This window comes from Thunnus thynnus, chromosome 15, assembly GCF_963924715.1.
Source record: "Thunnus thynnus chromosome 15, fThuThy2.1, whole genome shotgun sequence".
Taxonomy (NCBI): domain Eukaryota; kingdom Metazoa; phylum Chordata; class Actinopteri; order Scombriformes; family Scombridae; genus Thunnus; species Thunnus thynnus.
This window is the reverse complement of record NC_089531.1, coordinates 196,479-222,996: the sequence shown is the minus strand read 5'-3', so window position 1 is coordinate 222,996 and position 26,518 is coordinate 196,479. Positions and strand designations below refer to the sequence as shown.

Genomic DNA, 26,518 nt, shown 5'->3' with positions numbered 1-26,518 from the left:
TTCAGTTTGTGCCAAAAACAGAAATTCTTCTAATGGAACAAACAAGACAAAGAGTTGAGAAACGTTCAGTTTAATTAAAAACACACACAGACATCAGCTGGTTTCCTAGCAACCGGATGGCTGACAGGTTGCTAGGTGAAGAGGCGGATGGTGGCGTCAGCTCCCGACGAGAAGATCCACGGCTGTGTGGGGTGAAAGGTCACATCCAGAACGCCAAGGTCATGAGTCGTCACATGACCTTTAAGAACCTTCACCGGAACAATCAGCGGGTTCTGCAGCAGGTCACTGAGAGACAGACAGACAGACAGACAGACAGACAGACAGACAGGTTAGTGTCTGTATCAGTGAGTGTGTGTGTGTGTGGGTGTGTATATATGTGTGTGTGTGTGTGTGTGTGTGTGTGTTTGTGATAATGGTGTAAACCTCAGTGACTATCAGGTCTTCTAGCAGCATCATTCTGCTCCAGTTTAAAAACTAAGAACCAGATTTGTGGAGCCACAGACACTCTGGAAATGTTCTAATCCTCCTCCTCCCTGCACTCTGCTCACATGTTCACCTCGTTCTTTACTGGTAAGGTCTCTGCCATCAGTAACCAGTTCTCTGAAACTGACCAACCCAGTCTGCAGCTGCCAGCGAGCAGGTCTCACTCTCCTCATGCTCCCCTCTGACCGAGGAGGGTCTAAACCCCGCAGTCACACACATCATCAACTCCTCACTTACAACAGCTGTTTTCCCGCCGCATTTCAGCGAGCTCGAGTCACCCTGCTGCTCCAGAAACCTGCACTCAACTAGTCTTTCCACGGTGGTCGATGTTACACGGTGTTGGGACGTCGATTACATCACCATAGTTTGCTTTTTTCTATAGAGACAAACCCATTTATTTCATTTTCATGAATCAGTGCCCACGTTCATCAAGTGAAAAAATCTTTAAAGTATTGAGTGTGTTATCAATACCTAGTCGGACAACAGACGCTACAATTATAAACTGCTGCGGGAGTGTCTGCAGCAGCAGCAGCAGCAAAAAGTATCAGAGTGAGACGTCTGTTCTCCGTCTCGCTGCTGTAAACAAGCGTAACGCCAGCTGTTAGCTGTTAGCTGTTAGCTGCTCTCATGTCTCTCCAGGTCTCGGTGCTCGTTTTCGCAGCAACTCTCCCGCTCTCTCTGCCTGCTCAGCTGCTCTCAGTGTCTCTCTGTCCGGACGGCAGGTGAGTTGGTCCGGTTCTGGTTCTAAGCGGCGGTCCGGCTGTACGGGGAGGACGACCGGCTGGCAGCAGCCTGAAGCCCGCCGTCACTAACTCTGAAATCAGGGAAGAGCTAAACTAAAAGTCTAATGTTAAAGATCAAAGTAAGCGCTCTATGGATGAGCGTCATTGATGATTATCTTATTTTGTAAAAGGTAACACAGGTGTTGTCACGAGTTTATTAGTCAGTGGGAAAATTTCCTCACTGTGGCGTCCCTACACTCACAGACCTGTTTCACTCCTGCACCCTTCCTATCACAAATACCTGAGCACACAGTCATTAAAGGGGCCATATTATGAAAAACTCACCTTTTTCAGTGCTTGTGTGTATGTATTTGGGTCTCTGATGTGCCTACTAACCACCCAGTCAGGCTGCTGTGGGCTGGTTTGCTCTGTACTCTTGTGATTCAACAAGCCATTCAGATTTGATGCCCCTTCTTACGTCACATGGGGCTTCATTGAAATTGTACCGCCGCCCCATCCATACCTCTACCAGTATCCACTCGCTAAATTTCCTGGGGTCCGCCACCGATTTTCTCACAAGCGCTGGGTACCACAACAGGGCCCTCAGTCACCAGCTGGACTCCTCTGTAGGTCCCCGGTGGTGGAACGAGTTACCAAACTCTGTTCGATCCACAGAGTCCCTTTCAATCTTTAAGAAAAGACTAAAGACCAGCTCTTTCACAAACACCTCTCACCTGATGGACTTATAAAATAAAAAATAAATGCAATAACTATTATCTGCTCTATGCAGTCGATGCACTGCCTGTTAGTACCGACGTTCCATCGGACCTGAACTTAACGTTACGGCACTTCCTCACATTGTTTACTCCTGACTAGATCCTGCTTGTGTTGCATCAGCTCTGAGATGAACGTCGCTGTGGATAAAAGCGTCTGCTGAATCAAACTGTTACATTGTGTGTGTGTGTGTGTGTGTGTGTGTGTGAGTTACTTGTAAACGGTCCCGTGACAAACGATCACAGATCCGTCGTCGGAAGCTGAAGCGAACAGCGGGTATAGTCTGTGATAAGCCACGCCCCTCACTGCTTTCTTATGGTGCCTGCAGAAAGGGGGTGATCAATACCATCAATATGATCAATAGAACTACAGACGGTCAGAACAATCAATATAGCATCAATAATCAATACCAAAGTGCTCTGTGATATTTGATTGACAGGTACATACCGTAACATCTTGTAAGGTTTGGTTGAGAGGTCAAGGTCGAACCAGCTCAGCCTACAGTCGTAACTCCCACAGATCACATGATCACCTGCACAGAGAGAGACGGGTGAGACAGAAGCTCCAAACCTTCACAGAGATGTTGGTTTGGTGTAACGGTCAGTTCGGTGTTACGTCAGTTCGTGTTACGTCAGTTCGGTGTAACGGTCAGTTCGTGTTACGTCAGTTCGGTGTTACGTCAGTTCGTGTTACGGTCAGTTCGGTGTAACGGTCAGTTCGGTGTTACGTCAGTTCGTGTTACGGTCAGTTCGGTGTAACGGTCAGTTCGGTGTTACGTCAGTTCGGTGTTACGTCAGTTCGTGTTACGGTCAGTTCGGTGTAACGGTCAGTTCGTGTTACGTCAGTTCGTGTTACGTCAGTTCGGTGTTACGTCAGTTCGTGTTACGTCAGTTCGGTGTTACGGTCAGTTCGTGTTACGTCAGTTCGTGTTACGTCAGTTCGGTGTTACGGTCAGTTCGTGTTACGTCAGTTCGTGTTACGTCAGTTCGGTGTTACGTCAGTTCGGTGTTACGTCAGTTCGTGTTACGTCAGTTCGGTGTAACGGTCAGTTCGGTGTAACGGTCAGTTCGGTGTAACGGTCAGTTCGGTGTTACGTAAGTTCGGTGTTACGTCAGTTCGTGTTACGTCAGTTCGGTGTAACGGTCAGTTCGGTGTAACGGTCAGTTCGTGTTACGTCAGTTCGTGTTACGTCAGTTCGTGTTACGTCAGTTCGGTGTTACGGTCAGTTCGGTGTAACGGTCAGTTCGTGTTACGGTCAGTTCAGTGTAACGTCAGTTCGGTGTTACGTCAGTTCGGTGTTACGTCAGTTCGGTGTTACGTCAGTTCGTGTTACGTCAGTTCGTGTTACGTCAGTTCGGTGTTACGGTCAGTTCGGTGTAACGGTCAGTTCGGTGTAACGGTCAGTTCGTGTTACGTCAGTTCGGTGTAACGGTCAGTTCGTGTTACCGTCAGTTCGTGTTACGTCAGTTCGTGTAACGTCAGTTCGGTGTTACGTCAGTTCGGTGTAACGGTCAGTTCGGTGTAACGGTCAGTTCGTGTTACGTCAGTTCGGTGTAACGTCAGTTCGGTGTAACGGTCAGTTCGGTGTTACGTCAGTTCGGTGTTACGTCAGTTCGGTGTTACGGTCAGTTCGGTGTAACGGTCAGTTCGTGTTACGGTCAGTTCAGTGTAACGTCAGTTCGGTGTAACGGTCAGTTCGGTGTTACGTCAGTTCGTGTTACGTCAGTTCGGTGTAACGGTCAGTTCGGTGTAACGGTCAGTTCGTGTTACGTCAGTTCGGTGTAACGGTCAGTTCGGTGTAACGGTCAGTTCGTGTTACGTCAGTTCGTGTTACGTCAGTTCGTGTTACGTCAGTTCGGTGTAACGGTCAGTTCGTGTTACGTCAGTTCGTGTTACGTCAGTTCGGTGTAACGGTCAGTTCATGTTACGTCAGTTCGTGTTACGTCAGTTCGGTGTAACGGTCAGTTCGTGTTACGGTCAGTTCGTGTTACGTCAGTTCGTGTTACGTCAGTTCGTGTAACGGTCAGTTCGGTGTTACGTCAGTTCGGTGTTACGTCAGTTCGGTGTAACGGTCAGTTCGTGTTACGTCAGTTCGTGTTACGTCAGTTCGGTGTTACGGTCAGTTCGGTGTTACGTCAGTTCGGTGTAACGGTCAGTTCGTGTTACGTCAGTTCGGTGTTACGTCAGTTCGGTGTAACGGTCAGTTCGTGTTACGTCAGTTCGGTGTTACGTCAGTTCGGTGTAACGGTCAGTTCGGTGTAACGGTCAGTTCGGTGTAACGTCAGTTCGGTGTAACGTCAGTTCGGTGTTACGTCAGTTCGGTGTTACGTCAGTTCGGTGTTACGTCAGTTCGGTGTAACGTCAGTTCGGTGTAACGGTCAGTTCGTGTTACGTCAGTTCGGTGTTACGGTCAGTTCGGTGTAACGGTCAGTTCGGTGTAACGGTCAGTTCGTGTTACGTCAGTTCGTGTTACGTCAGTTCGTGTTACGTCAGTTCGTGTTACGTCAGTTCGGTGTTACGGTCAGTTCGGTGTAACGGTCAGTTCGGTGTAACGGTCAGTTCGTGTTACGTCAGTTCGTGTTACGTCAGTTCGGTGTAACGGTCAGTTCGTGTTACGTCAGTTCGGTGTTACGTCAGTTCGGTGTAACGGTCAGTTCGTGTTACGTCAGTTCGTGTTACGTCAGTTCGGTGTAACGTCAGTTCGGTGTTACGTCAGTTCGGTGTAACGGTCAGTTCGGTGTAACGTCAGTTCGTGTTACGTCAGTTCGGTGTTACGTCAGTTCGGTGTTACGTCAGTTCGGTGTTACGTCAGTTCGGTGTAACGGTCAGTTCGGTGTAACGGTCAGTTCGTGTTACGTCAGTTCGTGTTACGTCAGTTCGTGTTACGTCAGTTCGGTGTTACGTCAGTTCGGTGTAACGGTCAGTTCGTGTTACGTCAGTTCGGTGTTACGTCAGTTCGGTGTAACGGTCAGTTCGTGTTACGTCAGTTCGTGTTACGTCAGTTCGGTGTTACGTCAGTTCGGTGTAACGGTCAGTTCGGTGTAACGTCAGTTCGTGTTACGTCAGTTCGGTGTTACGTCAGTTCGGTGTTACGTCAGTTCGGTGTAACGGTCAGTTCGTGTTACGTCAGTTCGTGTTACGTCAGTTCGTGTTACGTCAGTTCGGTGTTACGGTCAGTTCGTGTTACGTCAGTTCGTGTTACGTCAGTTCGGTGTTACGGTCAGTTCGGTGTAACGGTCAGTTCGGTGTAACGGTCAGTTCGTGTTACGTCAGTTCGTGTTACGTCAGTTCGTGTTACGTCAGTTCGTGTTACGTCAGTTCGGTGTTACGGTCAGTTCGTGTTACGTCAGTTCGTGTTACGTCAGTTCGGTGTTACGTCAGTTCGGTGTAACGGTCAGTTCGGTGTTACGTCAGTTCGGTGTAACGGTCAGTTCGGTGTAACGGTCAGTTCGTGTTACGTCAGTTCGGTGTAACGGTCAGTTCGGTGTTACGTCAGTTCGGTGTTACGTCAGTTCGGTGTTACGGTCAGTTCGGTGTAACGGTCAGTTCGTGTTACGGTCAGTTCAGTGTAACGTCAGTTTGGTGTTACGTCAGTTCGGTGTAACGGTCAGTTCGGTGTTACGTCAGTTCGGTGTTACGTCAGTTCGGTGTTACGTCAGTTCGTGTTACGTCAGTTCGGTGTTACGGTCAGTTCGGTGTAACGGTCAGTTCGGTGTAACGGTCAGTTCGTGTTACGTCAGTTCGTGTTACGTCAGTTCGTGTTACGTCAGTTCGGTGTAACGGTCAGTTCGTGTTACGTCAGTTCGTGTTACGTCAGTTCGTGTTACGTCAGTTCGGTGTTACGGTCAGTTCGGTGTTACGTCAGTTCGGTGTAACGGTCAGTTCGGTGTTACGTCAGTTCGGTGTTACGTCAGTTCGGTGTTACGTCAGTTCGTGTTACGTCAGTTCGGTGTTACGGTCAGTTCGGTGTAACGGTCAGTTCGGTGTAACGGTCAGTTCGTGTTACGTCAGTTCGTGTTACGTCAGTTCGTGTTACGTCAGTTCGGTGTAACGGTCAGTTCGTGTTACGTCAGTTCGTGTTACGTCAGTTCGTGTTACGTCAGTTCGGTGTAACGGTCAGTTCGTGTTACGTCAGTTCGTGTTACGTCAGTTCGTGTAACGGTCAGTTCGTGTAACGGTCAGTTCGGTGTTACGTCAGTTCGGTGTTACGTCAGTTCGGTGTTACGTCAGTTCGGTGTAACGGTCAGTTCGTGTTACGTCAGTTCGTGTTACGTCAGTTCGGTGTTACGGTCAGTTCGGTGTTACGTCAGTTCGGTGTTACGGTCAGTTCGGTGTAACGGTCAGTTCGTGTTACGTCAGTTCGTGTTACGTCAGTTCGGTGTAACGGTCAGTTCGGTGTAACGGTCAGTTCGTGTTACGTCAGTTCGGTGTTACGTCAGTTCGGTGTAACGGTCAGTTCGTGTTACGTCAGTTCGGTGTTACGGTCAGTTCGGTGTAACGTCAGTTCGTGTTACGTCAGTTCGTGTTACGTCAGTTCGGTGTTACGTCAGTTCGGTGTTACGTCAGTTCGGTGTAACGGTCAGTTCGTGTTACGTCAGTTCGTGTTACGTCAGTTCGTGTTACGTCAGTTCGGTGTTACGTCAGTTCGGTGTTACGGTCAGTTCGGTGTAACGTCAGTTCGTGTTACGGTCAGTTCGGTGTTACGTCAGTTCGGTGTTACGTCAGTTCGTGTTACGTCAGTTCGTGTTACGTCAGTTCGGTGTTACGTCAGTTCGGTGTTACGTCAGTTCGGTGTAACGGTCAGTTCGGTGTAACCGTCAGTTCGTGTTACGTCAGTTCGGTGTAACGGTCAGTTCGGTATAACGGTCAGTTCGTGTTACGGTCAGTTCGGTGTTACGGTCAGTTCGGTGTTACGGTCAGTTCGTGTTACGTCAGTTCGGTGTTACGGTCAGTTCGGTGTTACGGTCAGTTCGGTGTAACGGTCATTTCGGTGTTACGGTCAGTTCGTGTTACGGTCAGTTCGGTGTTACGGTCAGTTCGGTGTTATGGTGAGTTTGGTGTTATGTCACTTTGGTCACCTCCGGGGTGGATGGCCATGCTGGAGATCCACTTGGAGTTGGCCTGGAGCTTCTTGGTCATCTCCTGCTTCACCAGATTGTAGATCCGGACAGAGCGCTGCGTTGCCACAAAGAAGTAGGGCCTGATGGGGTGGAAGGATACGCACTGAACTAGACCTTTGTTCTTCCTGAAGGGGTTCTGGCTCCGCCTCTTGCTCACCTGGTGGATGAACACCTGCAGGTGGCTCGAGTGATCCGGCATTACGGACGCCAAGTAGTCACCTTTAGCATGCCACTCCACCTGGTGGACAGCCTGAGGGGATCAAGACAGATCAGTTAGTGTAGTTCAATGACTGACCAGTTAATTGATCAGTCTGTCACTGATCATATGTCTATAATCAATCAATCGTGTTTTTGATCTCACTTTGGGATGATGTATTTTCAGGCGTATCCCCTGATTAAGTTCCTCCCCTTCAGCCTCACTCCAGGTGACCGGCCCCTCCCCCTCTGTAGACTCTGCTTCCTGCTGACCAACCAGAAGACGCTCTGACGCTGAGACTACCTGTTTGTCTGCTAGAGAGGGAGACAGGATCAACACCACAGAGTTCCTGCAGGACAGAGAGAGAGAGAGAGACAGGTCATCAGAGACAGAGACGGGTCACCAGAGAGAGAGACGGGTCATCAGAGACAGAGAAGGGTCATCAGAGACAGAGACAGGTCATCAGAGAGAGAGAAGGGTCATCAACAGGTCATCAGAGACAGAGACGGGTCATCAGGGACAGAGACGGGTCATCAGGGACAGAGACGGGTCATCAGAGAGAGAGACGGGTCATCAGAGAGAGAGACAGGTCATCAGAGACTGAGATGGGTCACCAGAGAGAGAAACGGGTCATCAGGGACAGAGACGGGTCATCAGAGAGAGAGACGGGTCATCAGAGAGAGACGGGTCATCAGAGAGAGACGGGTCATCAGAGAGAGAGACGGGTCATCAGAGAGAGACGGGTCATCAGAGAGAGAGACGGGTCATCAGAGAGAGACAGGTCATCAGAGACAGAGACGGGTCATCAGAGAGAGAGACGGGTCATCAGAGACAGAGACGGGTCCTTACAGGGCGACAGCCAGCAGACAGACAGACGGGTTGGGGTTCCAGGTGACGCTCTTCACAGCTCCGCCCACTTGGACTGTCTTCATACAGCGAGACGAACACACCTCCCAGAACCTGACGGAGCCGTCATCACTGCCTACACACACACACACAAACACACACATAATATAAGCACACCTGACGTGCAGGTAACAGGTGTTCCCTCATGGTGAGGATGTTTTGATTGAAAGGTGAGTTACCTGATGCAAGCCACTGTCCTGATGGAGACACACTGATGGACCGAACCAGACCGCTGTGACCCCGATACACCTGAACACACAGGTGAACACACAGGTAAACACAGGTAGACACAGGTAAACACGGTTAAACACAGGTAGACAAAGGTAAACACAGGTAGACACAGGTAAACACAGGTAAACACAGGTAGACAAAGGTAAACACAGGTAGACACAGGTAAACACAGGTAGACACAGTTAAACACAGGTAAACACAGTTAAACACAGGTAAACACAGTTAAACACAGGTAAACACAGTTAAACAAAGGTAAACAAAGGTAAACACAGGTAGACAAAGGTAAACACGGTTAAACACAGGTAAACAAAGGTAAACACAGGTAGACACAGTTAAACACAGGTAAACACAGGTAAACACAGGTAGACAAAGGTAAACACAGGTAGACACAGGTAGACACAGTTAAACACAGGCAGACAGATACAGGTACAGGTGTATATACGTACCAGAGACTGTGTGGTGGGAAATGGCTGCAGGTCTTTGGGTTTGGGAAGTTTTGGAATCAGATCTTCTGGATTCACATTTACCTGCAGAAAGACAGACGGGTTAATGATCCTGTCTACCTGCATAGAGAGTCCTGTGCTCTGATTGGCTGCTGGTGTGTTACCCTCATCTTCCTCTGACGGGGACACAGGTAAAGGTCGAGGCAGCGCTCAAATCGCTCGTGGATGAAACGAGGAAATGCAGGAACTTGACGGAGACTGGAGAACCTCTGTGGAACAAATGGAACCTTTCTGTCTGATGGATCCTGCTGCTCCCACAGAGCCCGCTGCAGACAGACAGGTGGAGAGAGAGACAGACAGGTTAAGTTCAAAGGTTAACCCCGTCAGTTACACAGGTCACATACCGGCTCGTTAACCCCGTCTGTCACACAGGTCACGTACCGACTCGTTAACCCCGTCAGTTACACGGGTCACGTACCGACTCGTTAACGCCGTCAGTTACACGGGTCACGTACCGGCTCGTTAACGCCGTCAGTTACACAGGTCACATACCGGCTCGTTTAACCCCGTCAGTTACACAGGTCACGTACCGACTCGTTAACGCCGTCAGTTACACGGGTCACGTACCGACTCGTTAACGCCGTCAGTTACACGGGTCACGTACCGACTCGTTAACGCCGTCAGTTACACGGGTCACGTACCGACTCGTTAACGCCGTCAGTTACACAGGTCACATACCGGCTCGTTTAACCCCGTCAGTTACACAGGTCACGTACCGACTCGTTAACGCCGTCAGTTACACGGGTCACGTACCGACTCGTTAACGCCGTCAGTTACACGGGTCACGTACCGGCTCGTTAACGCCGTCAGTTACACGGGTCACGTACCGACTCATTAACGCCGTCAGTTACACGGGTCACGTACCGGCTCGTTAACGCCGTCAGTTACACGGGTCACGTACCGGCTCGTTAACGGCGTCAGTTACACAGGTCACGTACCGACTCGTTAACGGCGTCAGTTACACAGGTCACGTACCGACTCGTTAACGCCGTCAGTTACACGGGTCACGTACCGGCTCGTTAACGCCGTCAGTTACACGGGTCACGTACCGGCTCGTTAACGCCGTCAGTTACACGGGTCACATACCGGCTCGTTTAACCCCGTCAGTTACACAGGTCACGTACCGACTCGTTAACGCCGTCAGTTACACGGGTCACGTACCGACTCGTTAACGCCGTCAGTTACACGGGTCACGTACTGACTCGTTAACGCCGTCAGTTACACGGGTCACGTACCGACTCGTTAACGCCGTCAGTTACACGGGTCACGTACCGACTCGTTAACGCCGTCAGTTACACGGGTCACGTACTGACTCGTTAACGCCGTCAGTTACACGGGTCACGTACCGACTCGTTAACGGCGTCAGTTACACGGGTCACGTACCGACTCGTTAACGCCGTCAGTTACACAGGTCACATACCGGCTCGTTTAACCCCGTCAGTTACACAGGTCACATACCGGCTCGTTAACGCCGTCAGTTACACAGGTCACATACCGGCTCGTTTAACCCCGTCAGTTACACAGGTCACGTACCGACTCGTTAACGGCGTCAGTTACACGGGTCACGTACTGACTCGTTAACGGCGTCAGTTACACGGGTCACGTACTGACTCGTTAACGCCGTCAGTTACACGGGTCACGTACCGACTCGTTAACGGCGTCAGTTACACGGGTCACGTACTGACTCGTTAACGCCGTCAGTTACACGGGTCACGTACCGACTCGTTAACGGCGTCAGTTACACGGGTCACGTACTGACTCGTTAACGCCGTCAGTTACACGGGTCACGTACTGACTCGTTAACGCCGTCAGTTACACGGGTCACGTACTGACTCGTTAACGCCGTCAGTTACACGGGTCACGTACTGACTCGTTAACGCCGTCAGTTACACGGGTCACGTACCGACTCGTTAACGCCGTCAGTTACACGGGTCACGTACCGACTCGTTAACGCCGTCAGTTACACGGGTCACGTACCGACTCGTTAACGCCGTCAGTTACACGGGTCACGTACCTCCTCTTCAGTGAACAGGTACTCAGGTGGAGGGTTGTAGGACTCCTGGTGACCAGGTAGAGGGATTTTGGGAGCAGGCAGATGCATCCGGTGCTTGGCTAAAATAGAGGAGTCCTCATTGGCCCAAAGGTCATAGTACCGCCCCCTACTGTCGTCCTCCACCCGCCGAGGTTTGATCCATCCCATCTTTATAGCGTGGACTAGTTTAGACACCTGGAGACAGACAGGTGAGGAGTCAGACAGGTAATGACAAACAGGTAATGACTGACAGGTGTACAGGTGCATCTGTGTTACCTTCTCCTTCTCGATCAGTGACGGGATGAAGCTGCGTTTGTCTGCAGGTCTGTTGGTGACGGGATGAAGCATCACGTCTTTACTGAAGAAGTCCACCGAGGGCTGAGGAGGAGGAGGGGGAAGAAGAAGGAGAAGAAGAGGAAGAGGAGTTAGTTTCAGGTGTTTTGTGATGAATATTTGATGTGAAACAAAAACAAAAATCGATCAGCAGGTGTCCGTCAGGTTCTTGAAGGTTCTCCTGAGAACCTGGACAGAGAATTTATGGAGCATGTGTACAGATGTAGAGGAGCTGCACCTGAGCGTACCTGATACTCGTTAAAGGTGACATCTCCAAACTGTCCTCGCTGCAGACGGTTAACCAGCTCCACCTGCTCATCTGACAGGATGATGTCACTTCCTGTCTTCTTGTCGTGGACCGTTCTCCTGGGAACAGATGGCCATTAGCATTGTTAGCATTCCCTGTTCAAATAAATGGGGGGGTTAGCATCATGCTAGCAGCTCACCAGTAGTCAGGGTTCTCCATTTTGTCCAGGAAGTCATCCAGCTCGTCCTTGTTTCTGATTGGCTTGTAGATCTTCTTCCCATCCAGATCGTAGCCAATGTGAGGGAAGTCTTTGTACCACTCCATGGGAATGTTCCCCACTGTGTTCCTAATGTCCTGGGGAACAAGGAGAACATTAGAAAACAGCTGAACATTACGCAACCTGAGAGAACATCAGGAACACCAAAGGAATGTTTAAGACCTGTGAGAACATTATGAGAACCAGACGGAACACCTGGCGGCCATGAAGAATGCTACAGAAACCAGCAGATCGCTGGATTTGTTACTGATCATTGTCTGTTCCTTGGAAAACTCAAGTGTTATGGTGTTAAATTACTGCTTTGTCCTGGATGGAGGATTACCAGTCCAGGAGACCAGGAGTTCTTCAATGGTTGCTTTTCTGATAGCAAGATTTACAATGTGGGGTTCCTCAGGGAAGCTGCTTAGGATCTCATATTCTATATTTACAAATGATCTCCCATTAGTATTAGATGTACAGTGCAGCATCAAACTATCAAGAGCTCGCTTACGTACTGAACATGGAGCTCAGAGCAGCGGCCAAGTGGGTAAAACAACAAATTAGTGCTGAATATTTCTAAAACTAAATGTTTGGTGTTTGGACTTAGACATGCTGGTCAGTAATCCTCAACTAAGCTTATCACAAAGCCAGTAGAACAAGTTAAAACAGACTAAGTTACTTGGTGTTGTATTGGATGCTAGACTTGCGTGGACTGAACATTGTAACTAAAATGGGTAAGAGCATCACCATAACCAGGAAATGTTCTAGGTTTGTAACATCAAGCTGTCCAGTTGGTCATCTGCAGCTAAGAAAGATCCAAAAAACCCTCCAAATCGCTCAGAACAAAGCTGCTAGATCAGCTCTGTCATGGCTTCCTGTAGAGACCAGATTACAATCCAGTCTTCAGATCTTTTTCTTAAATGACAAGAAGCCGCAGTGTTTTTAAGACCAAGTAGTGTATCTCAGCAGCAAACTACTATCTGACCACACAGGCCAGTTTGGGACAAACCTCCTCAAATCTGCTGCAGTTCACAGGAAGGAAGTCTTTACCACAATAAGAGTTCTTCATACAATTAACAGTACGTGACTTGTCTTGCTCGCTGATTGTTTTAGTTTGTTGTTGTTTTGTTTGTAGTTTGTAGATTTGTGAGTAATGTGAATATAACTGATTGCAGATCTGGAGAGAATGTTTTAGAGACCAGACAGAACATTTGAGGCCCTGATAGAACATTATAAAAACCTGGAGAACCGAGCTGAACATTAGAACCTAATGAAGAGAACAGACAGAATGTTAGACACACCCCGTCATAGATTATAGAACCTCACAAAACATTCAAGAAGATGAGAGAACATCCACAGAACATTAGAGAACCCAATAGAACATCACGCGTTCCACCACTGTGTTAAAAACAGAACAACAAGTTGTTTTAGAAAATAAAATCTCACCTCTTCGTCTGATGAGTCGTGTTCATACTCGTCTTCTTTTTTTTCTTCTTCTGCTGTTTCTGTCATCTTCTTCTTCTTCTTCTTCTTCTCTGTCTGCACGTAGAAACAACAGCTGACGTTCCACAGGAGAACACTGAGCACATATATGTTGTACAGGTGCATCACAACCAGCCAATCGGCTGTCAGACTGACACACACAGGTTAAACGCTACCTGCTGAGTCTGCTGTGGCTCCACCTTCACATCATCTTCATCATCATCATCATCGTCGTCATCATGTGATCCCTCCTCCTCCTCTTCCTCTTCATCATCTTCACTGTCACTCCCAGAATCCTCCAGCCCAGAGAAGACGCTGTCCTCGCTGTCTGACAGATCTTCATCCTCCTCCTCCTCTACCTCAGATGATTTGTTGTTGAAGCTGAAGATCTGAAGAAGAATCAAAGTCTGAACACACAGAAACCTGCCGCCTGTACTTCAGCGTCTCCGTCTGCTGCTGTTACTGAACACATACACACTGATGACGTGGTTTCCATGGAGACGTTTGTCAGACTGTCTGAACAGGTTTATAACAGTGGTTTCCATGGAGACGTTTGTCAGACTGTCTGAACAGGTTTATCACAGTGGTTTCCATGGAGACGTTTGTCAGACTGTCTGAACAGGTTTATCACAGCGGTTTCCATGGAGACGTTTGTCAGACTGTCTGAACAGGTTTATCACAGTGGTTTCCATGGAGACGTTTGTCAGACTGTCTGAACAGGTTTATAACAGTTTGAGCAAAAGCAAATTAATCTTAAACTGGACGGATTGTGAGAGGAGTTTGGTGTGAGTCTGTGCGCCGTATAGAACCTATAGAACCTATAGAACCTATAGAACCTATAGAACCTTTAGAACCTATAGAACCTTTAGAACCTATAGAACCTTTAGCCTGCTGTAGAACCTTTAAAAGGTTTTGTGTAGAACCTTTAAAAGGTTTTGTGTAGAACCACTTCCCTTCAGCTGACGAGAGGCAAGAGTTACAGGAATATTAAAAGTCACAAATGTACTAATAAACATGTAGGAAATTATTTCTACAGCAAAATGAAAATTGCTCCACGAGGGAACTTTTCTAACATTGAGTGGAAACAACATGGCTTCTCCCATTTATACTATACGTAATATACAATATATCATCAATATATCATCAATATATTATATATAATCAATATATCATCATTAATATACAATATATTATATATAATATATATCATCAATATATCAACCAACAAATTCATCTGGAGATTTGTGGATTTCGATAACTAATGTAGATTTCTGTAAAACTGAAGAAACAATTAAACATCTACTTGATTAAGTAGATGATGATCTAATTGAGGATTATTTTAACACTGAAACCAAACGTTCAGTGAATCTGAAGATGTGACGTTAAAAACCAGACAGTTCAGATTGTCAACTTATTAACTTTACTTCCATAAAACCAAGTTCTCATCTGAACTGTGACTGAAGATAGAAAATATCATCAGTCCAACTTACAAACTATTAAACATATACAGTTAGTAGCTCCAAGAACTCTAATGTGACTGTCTACCTTTTGTTACCTTATTTTTCTATTTATTTTTATTATAATTATTTTTAACCTTTGTCCTGTTGCCATGGTGACAGTATCAACCGACTGAAAGTGAAGTCATGTCTGCTGTGTTTTCTTTATTTAACTGTTTTCTGTTATTGTCTAAAAGTCACATGTTTCTGTAAATAAAGTTAGCCACAGCTAGCTGCTAGCTGCTAATCACACTGTTGCTTCCGGTGAAACATCAGCGACCTTTAACTTCAGTCAACATTCATCTATTTCCAAGAAAACTTTGCAATGATTTGAGAACAGAACTCCATTCAGGATCTGAGCGTTTTAAACATCCAGCAGCTGGATCACAACATTCACACTGTTAGTTTATAAAAACGCATCCTAGCGGACTTTCTAAGAGCCGAACTGGTCCTGAGATAAACCCGCTTCACTGCGGTTCTGGTCTCAACCAGAGAAAACATCTGGATGTGTTCAGATTCTGAATGGAGTCTGGTGTGAAGAGTAACTGCAGCACGTTGTTTTTCCCACAAACAACACTGATGTTTACAGGATATTATGGGATGTCTTTAGCTCGCTTTAGCATGTTTATGTGTTCATTCAGTTCTTCATCGAGAAAAAGACAATTTTAAGCTGCTTCATGCCTCCTCTTACACTCCTGTTAGCATGCTAACAGCTAGCCTCACCAGCCAGCTCCTCATCACCAGTTCACCCAGTCCCGCTCCAGTGTGTGTGCGCGTGTGTGTGTGCGTGTGTCACCTCTTCCTCCTGCTCTTCCTCCTCTTTACTCCTCTTCTTCTTCTTGTCGCTCTTTTCTCGGGCCTTTTTCATTTCTTCTGTCTGTCCGCTCCGCATGTTGCTGCTGCTGCTCTCCTCCATCACACACCACGTGGGTATCTGCAGGTCAGAGGTCACGAGTCACAGCTGGAGGTTCTTCTTCTGATGACGTTTGCGGCAGATTGGACGCAGCAAAGGCGCGTTGCTGCCGCCCGCAGGTCATTAGTAGAACTGCACTGAATGAGTCCAGCGGAGGAAATTAATAACAGATTCTGTTGTTTCACAAAGTTCCGCAGTGACTCCAGACCGGAAGTCATCTCTAAAGACACTGGACTCACTCAGAGTCTGTATTGTTCTATATCATTCTGTTAGGGCCAGTGAGCGTTGGGCCCCCGGCACTGACAGTGTGAGGAACCGATTGTTTTTGTAGGGATTATTATTATTATTATTATTATTATTAGTAGTAGTAGTAGTAGTAGTAGTTATTAGTAGGAGTAGTAGTAGTAGTAGTAGTTAGTACTAGTAGTAGTAGTAGTAGTAGTTATTAGTAGGAGTAGTAGTAGTAGTAGTAGTAGTAGTTATTAGTAGGAGTAGTAGTAGTAGTAGTAGTAGTAGTAGTTATTAGTAGTAGTAGTAGTAGTAGTAGTAGTTAGTACTAGTAGTAGTAGTAGTAGTTATTAGTAGGAGTAGTAGTAGTAGTAGTAGTAGTTATTAGTAGGAGTAGTAGTAGTAGTAGTTATTAGTAGTAGTAGTAGTAGTAGTAGTTAGTACTAGTAGTAGTAGTAGTAGTTATTAGTAGGAGTAGTAGTAGTAGTAGTAGTAGTTATTAGTAGGAGTAGTAGTAGTAGTAGTAGTAGTTAGTAGGAGTAGTAGTAGTAGTAGTAGTTATTAGTAGGAGTAGTAGTAGTAGTAGTAGTAGTTATTAGTAGGAGTAGTAGTAGTAGTAGTAGTAGTTAGTAGGAGTAGTAGTAGTAGTAGTAGTTATTAGTAGTAGTAGTAGTAGTAGTAGTTATTAGTAGGAGTAGTAGTAGTAGTAGTAGTAGTTATTAGTAGTAGTAGTAGTAGTAGTAGTAGTTATTAGTAGGAGTAGTAGTAGTAGTAGTTATTAGTAGGAGTAGTAGTAGTAGTAGTAGTAGTAGTTATTAGTAGGAGTAGTAGTAGTAGTAGTAGTAGTAGTAGTTATTAGTAGGAGTAGTAGTAGTAGTAGTAGTAGTTATTAGTAGGAGTAGTAGTAGTAGTAGTAGTAGTCATTAGTAGGAGTAGTAGTAGTAGTAGTAGTTATTAGTAGGAGTAGTAGTAGTAGTAGTTATTAGTAGGAGTAGTAGTAGTAGTAGTTATTAGTAGGAGTAGTAGTAGTAGTAGTAGTAGTAGTTATTAGTAGGAGTAGTAGTAGTAGTAGTAGTAGTAGTAGTAGTTATTAGTAGGAGTAGTAGTAGTAGTAGTAGTAGTAGTTATTAGTAGGAGTAGTAGTAGTAGTTATTAGTAGGAGTAGTAGTAGTAGTAGTAGTAGTAGTTATTAGTAGGAGTAGTAGTAGTAGTAGTAGTTATTAGTAGGAGTAGTAGTAGTAGTAGTTATTAATAGGAGTAGTAGTAGTAGTAGTAGTAGTTATTAGTAGGAGTAGTAGTAGTAGTAGTAGTTATTAGTAGGAGTAGTAGTAGTAGTAGTAGTAGTAATTAGTAGTAGTAGTAGTAGTAGTTATTAGTAGGAGTAGTAGTAGTAGTAGTAGTAGTAGTTATTAGTAGTAGTAGTAGTAGTAATTAGTAGGAGTAGTAGTAGTAGTAGTAGTAGTTATTAGTATATGGAAAGCCCTTTGGGCATCTATTAGATATCCTTGATATCAAACTTCAGTGTCATCTACTAGTTCAGACTTTGGCAGTACTAGTTGGACATTTTGTCGAACTAGTTCGCAACTTTGCTGTACTAGTTGAACAAAAACTCGTACTAGTTACACTTTTTCAGCAACTAGTGACACTTTTGGCCAACTAGTTCGGACAAAAGCCGTACTAGTTGAGCCCAATGCCGAACTAGTTGAGCCAAAATCCCAACTAGTTGACTTTTTTGCGCACTAGTCGACGACTGGACCCAACTAGTAAAGCTCAAAGTCCTACTAGTTAACTAGTGCGCCGAAAAAACGCCAACATGTTGACTACTTGAGCGCAAATACGCCTTACTAGTGGACTACTAAAGCTCAAAATGCTTACTAGTACTACTAGTAAGAGCCAGAATGTCTACTAGTACTACTAGTAGGAGCCAAAATGTCCACTAGTTACACTAGTGGGGTATTTTTGACCTTACTAGTACTACTAGTAAGAGCCAAAATGTTTACTAGTACTACTAGTATGAGCTAAAATGTTCACTAGTACTACTAGTAAGAGACAAAATGTTTACTAGTCGTACTAGTAAGAGCCAAAATGCCCACTAGTTGCACTACTAGGGTGTTTTTGACCTTACTAGTACTACTAGTAAGGCTAAAAGTGTTTACTAGTTGAACTAGTAAGAGACTAAATGCCCACTAGTAACACTAGTTGCGTTAAATGCTAATCAGGAGGCGGGACATTGTGCCTTCCTATTGGCTCTCCAGCAAGAACTCCACCCGGCCAAAATTTAACCCTGTAAAGCCTGATAAGTTTTCATTGTTGTTAACCGCCAGCTCTTTGCTTACTATCCATGCAGAATAAAGCATGAATTAATTACTTTTTCTATTAACAAAAATTAATCTAAAGGTATTCAATTGTTTTTCTGTTGTTTACTGCTTGACTCATTTTCCTTGTTGCCTTTTTAAACAACACAAAGCTATGTAATCATTTTCTAAAACAGAAAAGCAGCTGCTCTGCTTCTTGCTTTTTCCTTTCAACACGGTCATATGAACATTTTATCCTTCATATCATATCGTCACATTATTTAGCAGTGGTGATGGTTAAAACCAAGTAACCACAGAGAAATAATATACTATATTTTTGCTGATGAGCGGCAGTAACTCATCCAACATATACAGTAATGTTCAAAAATGAAAATCAAATGTGACTACTACACCTTGTTTATTAACTACATTATAAACAATGAATGAGCCTATATCAGAAAAATAAACTCTGTCAGGCTCACTTTGATCAACAATAAGCATATTACACCTATATGTTAGCAGCACGGCTGTTATTTATGTGACTCATTTCAGTTGATGTGACTACAGTGAAGACGGTGAAATCATTTAACCAGGAGCAGCTGCAGTGCGCAGCGACAACCAGCAGGTGGCACATCGAGCGGTCCAGATGCAGTGTTTGTCTCTGGGGAATTGTATTTTTATTTTTTATAAACATGACTGTTTTTCCTACAATTGGAAGTTGTAAATAGTTGATTGAGAGTAAACTGAGGAGTTTAAGGGGACAGTAAACACATGTATGTAATCAGATTTTAAATATCTAATTGATAAATATGTGAAAATTAATTTTAACCATATTTTACCTCCCCAGTTGTTGACTCCACTCACATGGTAGCTGAGGTCCAGAGCTCTCGATAACAGTTGGTCTCATGTCTGAAGCCCCTTATGTTGCTGAATTATAAGCCTTCAAACATGCACCAAGGTCAAGGTTCAAAGGTCAATATTTCTTAGCAGGAGACCCGTAGAACCTTCATACTGACATATGTTACTCTCCAGGTCGAGACCTTTCCAACAATGTGTTTGGTTTAACTCTACGTCAAAGTTTTAATTTTCTCATTTCACAGATACAAACCATCCCAGACCTGGTCTCAGAGACAACTTTGAAGGACTGAGATACAGTGCTGCTTGAGAGTTTGTGAACCCTTTAGAATTTTGTGTATTTCTGCATAAATATGACCTAAAATGTGATCAGACATTTACACAAGTCCTAAAATTAGATAAAGTGAACCCAGTTAAACAAATGAGATACAAAACAACAACATTTTTTTCATCTTTTTCATTAATTAATTGAGGAAAATGATCCAATGTTACATATGTCTGTGTGGCAAAAGTATGTGAACCTCTAGGATTATCATTTCATTTGAAAGGGAACAAGATCAATCAACAAGATGACAATCAAGTGTGAGTCTGGGAGGCCCTGCCTTATTTAAAGAAGGTTTGTGGAAGTGTGTCATGGCTCAAACAAAGGAGATTTCTGAGAACATTAGAAGAAGAGTTGCTGATGATCACCAGGCTGGAAAGGGTTACAAAACCATTTCTAAAGAGTTTGGACTCCACTAGTCAACTGTCAGACAGACTGTATATAAATTGAATACATTCAACACCACTGTTACCCTCCCCCGGAGTGGTAAACCAACAAAGATCACACCAAGAGCAGGTGTGTAATAGTCCAGGAGGCCACAACAGACCCCAGGGTAACGCCTAGGAAACTAAAGGCTTCTCTTGCAGTGGCTACAGTCAATGTTCACATACTTTTGCTTCACACAAATATCTTAGATTGGATCATTTTCCTCAATAAATAAATGAAAAAGATTTAAAAAATGATTTTTTTGTCTTATTTGTTTAATTGGATTCACTTTATCTAGTTTTAGGACTTGTATAAATATCTGATCATGTTTGAGGTCATATTTATACAGAAATACAGAAAATTTTAAAGAGTTCACAAACTTTCAAGCAGCTATGTATAAAATGAAGCTTTTTTTTTTATTTTTTTTTTTTTAGGGGAAATAGTGACCAGAATGAGTCACCTTCAGAGATTATTACACTGCTGATAGTCTAGTACATTACTGTAGGCTTGGGTTAGGGTGAGGGTAGGCCAGCCTGACTTTGTTGGTGCTCTAGGTGAGATTTAAATTGGAGCCCCAAAAAGTGCAACAATAGTTCCACACTCGCACTAAAATGAAGTGTAACAATTATATCTCCAGCCCAGACAAATCCTCCCAGTTCTCTGGGCAAAAGGCAAGTGGAGGTCAAGGTGCCATTCAATGAGTGTTTGGTGGCTGAACGACAAGTAAGGCTTTGAAAATCAACAGATGAAAACCCATCGACTGCTCAATTTCCAAAGCTGAACAGAAACAAGCAAACCTGTCAGTAACTCACTCAGTGCCCCTTCCCTTATTTGGTGCCCTAGGGGACCGTCTATGTGGCCTAAATCATGGCCGGCCCTGGGCTACTATTCACACAACCCTGATTATGATTCTTGGTTTTGGGATTTTATGTCAGCATGACATACAGCAGCTCATTCAATCAGAATCTGTTTTATTAGCCAATGCAAACATACAGAGAATGAGTCTTGGTGTTTGCTCACAAAAATCTGCAACACACAAGAATGAAAATACACAAAAGTAAGGTAATACTACTACTACTACTACTAATAATAATAATAATAATAATAATAATAATAATAATAATAATAATAATAATTTTAAAGTCTATTTATAGAGTGGAAACCTGAAATGAAATATTGACTGTACAGAGCAAATATGGACAAAGAATTGAAGTGAATGAAATATATGAAAGTGACAAGAGAATAAATTATATAAATTAATAATAAATTATTATTAATTTAAATTAAGGGAAATTATTAACATAATTAATAAATAATTAGATTATGTAACAGTAAGAGGTTGAATGCTATGCAGAATCTAAAGTCCAGTTTGATGATGGAAGTGAAATATAAAGTCCAGTTTTATAACCTCGTCTTCATCCCGTTTATAAACACACAACGTTGGAGGGTTTTATTGTTTTAAGAAAGATGATTTCATATTAAATATACTCAGCCACATATACTTGGAAATATATCATTAAACGAGCAACTTCACATTTTACAATCACAGGCTATAAAACAGCTTTTTCTAAACAGACATGGTGGTGTTTGGATTCGGGTTGCGGCGGAACGGCGGCAGTTTGAAACGGAATGAAGCCAACTGACGGCAGACAGCAAAACCAGGAGTCGAACGCGCCCACAACACAATGCTCTTCCCTAGCCTTCCGCTACCACAACCTGACAGAAACTACTTTATTACTCAGAATCAGAGGAGAAATAATGATGACTGATGGCCTTAACATTAACCTATCTTACTGTTGAGTTACTGAGGACACGTTGGTGTTGTTGTGTTGAGAAATCTTAAAGATATCATTAAGACAAAACTTTAACACAATCACAGTAAGGAAAACACTTCCGGTCGGCGGGTATTCCGGTCAGCCAATCACAGAGCTTCAAATTCTGTTTACTGCGCAGTTTAAGGCTGATCGAGTTTATTATACATAAACACATTATTTTCTTTACACTTCAATATACACAACAGTACGTTACCACCAATCTGCAGTATGATATAATGTTATACTGACTATATGTTACGGCTTTAGCTGGCGTCATCACCATAGTAACGGTATGTTGAGAAATGTTAAAGATACTAAAATCGACAGTGAGGAAAATACTCATACGCGTCCTCTCCGGCCCCACCGGGCTGGTAATATTAAAATTAATAAATAAAATCAAGGATAATATCTTGTGATTAAATGTTGAGTGACGTAGTTATAGTTAAAAATGAATAACAAATGAGAAAAAAACCCGCTGCAGGCACAAACCTACTTCCAACTGAAATACATCAATTTGAAAGTCGTGCAGAGTGTCACGGAAAATAACTAGATAGATTAAATTTCATGATTATTTCATGAATGTCATGAGACAGACTGGCTCACAAACGAGACGCTGCAGGTTTTCTGTGAATGATTCACGTCCAGCGCGTTTTGGAGTCAGTTTAACTCTGAATACTGAGGAGAACAATCAGCTTTCTTTCGGCTTCTGATGATCAGTCGGTTACAATTTTTGGAGGGGACAAATTTACATGTTTCATATATTGAGGTCTAAACTGTGTTGACGGATGGTTGGTTTAAATATCATAATATAAATGTCCTTTATGAAATTAAGACTGTAACGTGTTAGTTTACTGTACGGGTCCGGCAGAAAATATAACTTATAACTAATTCTCAGACAGCTTCACGGGGTTTCTCTGTTCTCTCTGCTTGTCGAGCATGATGAGAGCATAGACTATATTATAAATATTATTAATATATATCTTTATAAACAGTCTATGGATGAGAGACGGACAGAAGCTGCATCTCGACGGCTCTCATCTGCCACCTGCTGGTTGTTATTCCGTACTGCAGCGACTCCTGGATCAATTATTTCAGCCTCTTCACTGTGGCCGCGGCATTGAAATGAGTGACATCTGTATGTGAAATGATTAACAACAATTTGGTAACACGGGGGAACTTCTGCTTGTCACTTCAGATAAGCTGTTTGGGAAGAACAACACAGGCTATTTTTTACACATGTAATTAATTAGGCTATTGATTCACGCTACACACTGAATAATGTATCACACATTTGGATAAAATATATTTCATGTCTAAATGAAAAGAACAAAATATTTATGTAGCATATGTAGGCCTATTTATTTATTTTATTAGATCCTTGTGCTTGCATAATATTGGCTGTTACTCTCGTTATAGAACGGCCATTCTATCCTCTTGGCTTTTATTTTGTCGTTTTTGCACTTCACTTCCGCTTCCTGTCTGTAAGTTATATGGGTAACTTTGTAAAACGTTGTCACTAGTAGTACTAGTAGTACTAGTACTACTAGTGACGGGGTTTTAAATGCCACTAGCACTACTAGTACTACTAGCGGAGTAGTACTAGTACCACTAGTAGTACTAGTACTTTTCCACTAGGACTACTAGTAGTACCAGTAGTACTAGTGGAAGGTTTAAAATGGTGTCACTAGTAGTACTAGTGGAATAGTACCAGTTGCATTTTATTGAAACCTCCAGTAGTAGTACTAGTACTACTAGTAGTACTAGGGACAACGTTTTAAAAAGTTACCCTTAATTAACTTACATACAGGAAGCGGAAGTGAAGTGTAAAATCGACAAAATAAAAGCCAAGAGGATAGAATGGCCATTTTATCAAAAAATAACAGCCAACATTATGCAAGCACAGGATCTGAAAAAATAAATAAATAGGACTACGTATGTTACAGAAATTAAATATTTTATTCTTAGAGACATGACATGATATATATTTTATCCAAAAAAATGTGTGATATATTATTTAATGTGTAGCATGAATTAATGGCCTAATTAATTACATGTGTGGAAATAGTCTGTGTCGTTATTCCCAAACAGCTTATCTGAAGGGACAAGCAGAGGTTCCCCCGTGTTACCAAGCAGACGCGGTGGAGGAACAGAGAAAAGACTTTTTAAAATTAATTCTCTGTAGTTGCAAATTTTCTACACATAAAAATATTAATGTTACATTCACTTTGGTCTTCATGTTGTTGTACATTTCATCTACCAAAACGCATTCAATTTATTGCCATTTCATGTTAATATAAAATGAACTAAATTAACAGGCTTCCTGAAATGAGTGCTGCTAAAACTCAAGTTACTATACAGAGCGGGCACTTTAAGAGGTCCAGCACACAGTTTCTACACTGACCAATCAAAATCTTTGTCCCGCCTGCTTCATTTGCATGCAGTCCACTAGTACTACTAGTTGCCCAGTTTCCGTGTTACTAGTACTACTAGTGAAGCTCAAAATGTTTAGTAGTAGTACTAGTGGACATTTGGGCTCTTACTAGTACTACTAGTAAGGGCCAAAATGTCCACTAGTTACACTAGTGGAGTGTTTTTGACCTTACTAGCACTACTGGTAAGAGCCAAAATGTTTACTACTACTACTAGTCAGCACCAAAATGCTGACTAGTAGTACTAGTAGCACATTTTTGAACTTACTAGTACTACTAGTAAGTTCAAAAATGCTTACTAGTACTACTAGTAAGAGCCAAAATGTCCACTAGTACTACTAGTAGGAGCCAAAATGCCAACTAGTTGCACTAGTGGGCTGTTTTGACCTTACTAGTACTACTAGTAAGTGCCAAAAAAATTTAACTAGTTAACTAGTAACACTGATTTTTGCCTTACTAGTTAACTACTAGAACAAATTTTGTTCAACTAGTAAGGCTTTGTGCCGAACATGTAAACACTTTGACCGAACATGTAGGAAAATTTTCGTACATGTTGACACTTTCCTTTAACTAGTTGAGCTTTTCGCCGCACTAGTATGCGACTGCACGCAACTAGTAAGACTTTTCTTTAACATGTTGGGCTTTTTGCCGAACTAGTTGGCATTTTCAGCGCACTAGTCGACGACTTGGTCTTACTAGTACGCCAAAATTGCGCACTAGTTGACATCTGAGCGCAAGTAGTTAACTAGTAAAGCGCTGCGACTGTCATAGATGTTAACTAGTAAAAATTTTTTACGTCACTAGTAATACTAGTCGCGCGCAGATGTCGACTAGTACGCAATTTTGTCGAACTAGTAAGACCAAGTCGTCGACTAGTGCGCCGAAAATGCCAACTAGTTCGGCAAAAAGCCCAACATGTTAAAGAAAAGTCTTACTAGTTGCGTGCAGTCGCATACTAGTGCGGCGAAAAGCTCAACTAGTTAAAGGAAAGTGTCAACATGTACGAAAATTTTCCTACATGTTCGGTCAAAGTGTTTACATGTTCGGCACAAAGTCTTACTAGTCAAAAGAAATTTGTTCTACTAGTTAACTAGTAAGGCGAAAATCAGTGTTACTAGTTACCTAGTTAAATTTTTTTGGCACTTACTAGTAGTGCTAGTAAGGTCAAAACAGCCCACTAGTGCAACTAGTGGACATTTTGGCTCCTACTAGTAGTACTAGTGGACATTTTGGCTCTTACTGGTAGGACCAGTAAACATTTTGAGCTTCACTAGTAGTACTAGTAGTATGGAAATAGGGTAACTAGTAGTACTAGTGGACTGCATGCGCATGAAACGGGCGGGATAATGATGAAATTCTGAGTCCTGATTGGTTGGTTTTCTTTATTTTGAACCAGAGAGCCATTTGGAAGTCTCATTTCATGTCTCATCATTAGCATTTTGCGCAACTAGTGTGACTAGTGGGCATTTTGGCTCTCACTAGTGGTACTAGTAAGGTCAAAAAAGCTCTACTAGCGTAACTAGTAGACATTTTGGCTCCTACTCGTAGTACTAGTTGACATTTTGGCTTCTACTAGTAGTACTAGCGGACATTTTGGCTCTTACTAGTAGTACTAGTAAGCATTTTGAGCTTTAGTAGTCAACTAGTAAGGCGTATTTGCGCTCAAGTAGACAACATGTTGGCGTTTTTTCGGCGCACTAGTTAACTAGTAGGACTTTGAGCTTTACTAGTTGGGTCCAGTCGTCGACTAGTGCGCAAAAAAGTCAACTAGTTGGGATTTTGGCTCAACTAGTTCGGCGTTGGGCTCAACTAGTACGGCTTTTGTCCGAACTAGTTGGCCAAAAGTGTCACTAGTTGCTGAAAAAGCATAACTAGTACGAGTTTTTGTTCAACTAGTACAGCAAAGTTGCAAACTAGTTCAACAAAATGTCCAACTAGTACTGCCAAAATCTGAACTAGTTGATGACACTTAAGTTTGATATCAAGGATATCTAATAGATGCCCAAAGGGCTTTCCATATTAGTAGGAGTAGTAGTAGTAGTAGTAGTAGTTATTAGTAGTAGTAGTAGTAGTAGTAGTAGTAGTAGTAGTTATTAGTAGGAGTAGTAGTAGTAGTAGTAGTAGTAGTAGTAGTAGTTATTAGTAGTAGTAGTAGTAGTAGTAGTAGTAGTAGTAGTTATTAGTAGGAGTAGTAGTAGTAGTAGTAGTAGTAGTAGTAGTAGTTATTAGTAGTAGTAGTAGTAGTAGTAGTAGTAGTAGTTATTAGTAGGAGTAGTAGTAGTAGTAGTAGTAGTAGTAGTAGTAGTTATTAGTAGTAGTAGTAGTAGTAGTAGTAGTAGTAGTAGTTATTAGTAGGAGTAGTAGTAGTAGTAGTAGTAGTAGTAGTAGTAGTTATTAGTAGTAGTAGTAGTAGTAGTAGTAGTAGTAGTAGTTATTAGTAGGAGTAGTAGTAGTAG

The 26,518-nt window shown here is 43.3% G+C and overlaps 1 protein-coding gene and 1 long non-coding RNA gene across 3 annotated transcripts; one reads left to right on the top strand and one right to left on the bottom strand.

The window, feature by feature from the left end:
- Nucleotides 1-54: 54 nt before the first annotated feature.
- bop1 (BOP1 ribosomal biogenesis factor) lies at nt 55-15,767 on the bottom strand. Of its 2 annotated transcripts, none has more exons than XM_067611799.1 (16): nt 15,578-15,767; nt 13,462-13,674; nt 13,250-13,342; nt 11,747-11,901; nt 11,549-11,666; nt 11,244-11,345; nt 10,950-11,162; nt 9,040-9,201; nt 8,879-8,959; nt 8,381-8,450; nt 8,145-8,277; nt 7,461-7,644; nt 7,058-7,349; nt 2,427-2,511; nt 2,194-2,301; nt 55-285 (listed from the first exon to the last, which is right to left on the bottom strand). In XM_067611799.1, the coding sequence occupies exons 1-16, from the start codon at nt 15,695-15,697 to the stop codon at nt 132-134; spliced, it is 2,283 nt and encodes a 760-aa protein (XP_067467900.1). In that variant the 5' UTR covers nt 15,698-15,767; the 3' UTR covers nt 55-131. The 2 variants fall into 2 exon arrangements, with proteins under 2 accessions (XP_067467900.1, XP_067467901.1); XM_067611800.1 differs by having other exon boundaries at nt 13,250-13,336.
- On the top strand, nt 9,121-14,049 carry LOC137198139 (uncharacterized). Its single transcript, XR_010931587.1, has 3 exons — nt 9,121-9,248; nt 13,362-13,809; nt 14,006-14,049. It is a non-coding gene; the product is annotated as an uncharacterized lncRNA (long non-coding RNA).
- Nucleotides 15,768-26,518: the final 10,751 nt, after the last annotated feature.